This window comes from Capricornis sumatraensis, chromosome 8 (genome assembly GCF_032405125.1).
Source record: "Capricornis sumatraensis isolate serow.1 chromosome 8, serow.2, whole genome shotgun sequence".
In the NCBI taxonomy this organism is placed as follows: domain Eukaryota; kingdom Metazoa; phylum Chordata; class Mammalia; order Artiodactyla; family Bovidae; genus Capricornis; species Capricornis sumatraensis.
Window position 1 is genome coordinate 72,091,386 of NC_091076.1, and position 3,344 is coordinate 72,094,729.

Here is a 3,344-nt window from a genome sequence, read left to right on the forward strand (position 1 = left end):
GTCTGAGCCGGCGGCGGCGGGAGCTGCACAGCGGGACTGGCCGGGAAGGTGCGAGTCGGGCCCACGGAGGCCGCCTACGGGGTGGGCTGCTCCACAGGCCCGCTCCGCCAGACGCTGTCGCAGCCTCCCAGCTGCCCGCGCCGCCCAGAGGCGCCCGCGAGGCTCCGCCCCCGCCGCGGCTCTCCAGACGTCGGAGCCCGGGGGCCGCCGGGCACGGGGCCCGGGCCGCAGACCGCGGGCTCCTCGCGTCCTGCCCCCGGGGGCGGACCCAGGGCCCGGGGGCCCCCGCCTCCGCCGCCGCCGGTGGCCGCTGACGTCAGGGAGGCGAAACCCAGAAGAAGAAGAAAAACGCTCGAGGGCGGAAGGGGAAAAAAACTTTATTATCATTTTTTCCCTTATTTTCTATCTGGAGCAGAAGTGAAGAGCAGGCGACTGCGTCAGCGCGGAGAGAGCCGGGCGCGACCCCAACCCGCTGCGCGCGGAGGCTCTGGGCCCCGGAGGCCCGAAGGGGCGCCCGGCATGTGGGACCCCCAGGACTTTGAGCGCCACTGGCGGGCCGAGTTCCCTGGGGAGGAGGTGCCCGTTATGCAGCTGGACTCGGTGCTGGACATGGAACGCGAGCTGGAGCGCAGCAAACTCAAACTGAAGTGGCTGCAACAGGTGCTGGCCGAGGAGAAGTTCAAAGCCGTCTACCTGCAGGCGGCCCTGGAGAAGCGGGACTTCGGCTGCGGGCGCCCGGAGGGCGGACTCGGCGACTGCGGGGGGGCCTCCGCGGAGGAGCCGGCGCCGGCCCGACCGGAGCGGGAGCCGCCGCCGCGGCCGCAGCGCCAGGAGGAGGGCGCAGCGGGCGGCGGTGATGGAGACCCCCGGGGCCCCTCGCTCCCCGACCCGGCGGTGGCCGCCAAGACCGAGAGTCCCCCCTACGCGTGCCTGGACCTTCCCACGTGGCCCGGGGCGGCGGGGGCCGGGGGCGCGGTGCGCAGCCTGACCGCCGCCATCCACCAGCAGCTCCTGCAGCCTCGCCTCCTCTTCAGGCCCCGGGAGGACTGCGCGACCCTCGGCCACCATGGCACGGCTCCCAGCGCCGGGAGAGAGGAGCGGTCCGCCGGGCTCCGCGCGGGGCGGGGCTCGGAGGAGGGCGAGGCGGACGCCGCCTCGGGCGCGGACGATGGGGGCGACAGCAGTGACCACGATTTCGAGATGGTGGATCTGAACGAGAAATTCGCCCTCAGCCAGTTGCTTGTGGCCCCTTGCCGGCCCGGGACCTGCGATGAGGCCGAAAAGCCGGCGCGGGCATACGGTTCCCATCGCTGGATGCACCTGATCCTCGGGGGCCGGCGGCAGGTGCGCGGGAGTCGGGACCTGGAGCAACTGGAGGCAGAGGCCAAGGACGGGCGGGGCTCGCCCCCGGCGGCAGAGGAGCCCCCCCGGCGTCGGGCTCGCGAGCACCTCCCCCAGTGGCGGCGCAAGAGGTTCCTAGGGCTGCCCGAGCGGGACTCGCCCAGCCACAGCTCGCCCGAGAGGGGCAGTGACTGCAGCCGCAACAGCTCCGACCACGAGGACGGCTCTTTTGCAGGTAGGCGCTCCCCTGTGTGCATCCTCGCCTCTTGTATCCTGTATCTTGAATCCCCCACCCCTTCCTGGCACACCCAGATGGTCCTGTTTGGCCTCAGGCGCCTGAGCAGAAGGCAGATAAGATTTATGTGTTTACCTTGAAGGCACTTGTAGAACTTAAAAAAAAAAAAAAAAGATAGTGCAAAGTGGATTTCGGTTGGGCGAGTTTAAGAAAATAAACATTAGGACGATGACAGGGGATGAAAAGATTAAGCCCTCGACCACACCGTGGGAGGAATCTATCGCTTGGGACCTCAGCCTTTCTACTTCATCGCAGCATCACCGCCACCCCCACGTCCAACTCATCCTCGCAGGTCGGCTAGGTTCCCCGGCGCCACAACTGAGGATATCCTTCCCTGCACAGACTCCAGCGGTTCCCATTTCCCCAGATTCCTCGATATGGAAGTCTCAAACTTCCACTTAATATTCTGAACGGCTCTCGAATCTTCTCCAGCCTATAGCTTGTGTTCTGGCCAAAATGAAGGAAGCTCTCACGGTGGGAGAGGTCCATTACCCTCACCACCCCCTTCCTTTGCTGACGTCCTCTTCCTAGAAGGCAGCGTCTGGCCTGTCAGCTTCCTAGGAGCCTGAGTGGGAAGGGGAGGGCTTAGAATCATAGAGTTTTTGAGCTGGCGGAATGGCCAGAGATCATGCCTACAGCCGGGCCTTCATTTGATAAAGGAGGAAACCTAAGCTCAGAAAGATTAAGTGCTTGTTGGAGCCAGCTGGGACCTCCCCTGGGGCCTCTTGTCATTTTCTTGTTTCTCTTCATATCTGCCCTCTCTTCTGAGGACAGGGCCTGGGCTTAGCCATCTTGTGGTGGAATCCCCTTTCAGTGGTCATCATGGTGCCTTGCATATCAGTTCCATTCAGTGGCTCGTGTCTCTTTGCGACTCCATGAATCACCGCACACCAGGCCTCCCTGTCCATCACCAACTCCCGGAGTTTACCCAAACTCATGTCCATTGAGTCGGTGATGCCATCCAGCCATCTCATCCTCTGTCGTCCCCTTCTCCTCCTGCCCCCAATCCCTCCCAGCATCAGGGTCTTTTGCTCAATACCTATTTATTGAATAAATGGATGATTGCATTGAATTGAATGCAGTCTTCTGGCCACCCAGCTCCCCACAGGTCAGGAATGAGAAAGGGGCCCAAGAGGAAAAGACAGATAGGAATGTGGGCTGTCCTGTGACCAACCCTCTGTTGCCCCAGAGACTGTCAGGGTCTCCTCAGCCATAGGGAAAGCATAAACTGTCCTCTGGTTGGGTCAAACCAGGAACTTAAGATGTTTTCCCTGTTCAGTGAAGGATTAAAAAAAAAAAAAAAGAAATCACTGATGCTGGGATTCTTCCAAAATCTCCATTATTAGATCTTATCTGGGTGAGCTTGCATTTGAATGACAAACTGTCCACTTTGCTAAAAGCACATTTGGAAGGGCCATCAAGTCATCCGTTGTGATCAATTATGCTTATTCATTAGCAGAGATTGGCTGCTTCTCCCATAGGCAATGCTTTTGCTGCCCATGCTAGTAACATTTTTATGTGCCCGCTTTAACTTAGAGTCTGAAGATTTCATTCTAGTGCCAAGTTCCAAATGCCCTCCATAGAGACTACCCAAGGGGCCCCGGGCCGCTTTAGAGCTGGCTGCAATCCCATCTCGCCCCGGACCCACATCAGTCACTCTGCCAGGTGTGCCTGATGAACTGCTTTTCCCCCAGGTAGTGGTTTGATT

At 60.9% G+C, this 3,344-nt stretch overlaps 1 protein-coding gene across 1 annotated transcript; it reads left to right on the forward strand.

Annotated features, from left to right (window-relative positions):
- Positions 1-519: 519 nt before the first annotated feature.
- LOC138083591 (breakpoint cluster region protein-like) lies at positions 520-1,716 on the forward strand. Its single transcript, XM_068977429.1, has 2 exons — positions 520-1,066; positions 1,145-1,716. The coding sequence occupies exons 1-2, from the start codon at positions 520-522 to the stop codon at positions 1,714-1,716; spliced, it is 1,119 nt and encodes a 372-aa protein (XP_068833530.1).
- Positions 1,717-3,344: the final 1,628 nt, after the last annotated feature.

Coding starts and splice junctions, on each gene's coding strand:
- LOC138083591 (XM_068977429.1), top strand. CDS start 520: ATGTGGGACCCCCAGGACTTTGAGCGCCACTGGCGGGCCGAGTTCCCT. Junction 1,067..1,144: donor CTGCGCGACCCTCGGCCACC/ATGGCACGGCTC, acceptor AGGAGGGCGAGG/CGGACGCCGCCTCGGGCGCG.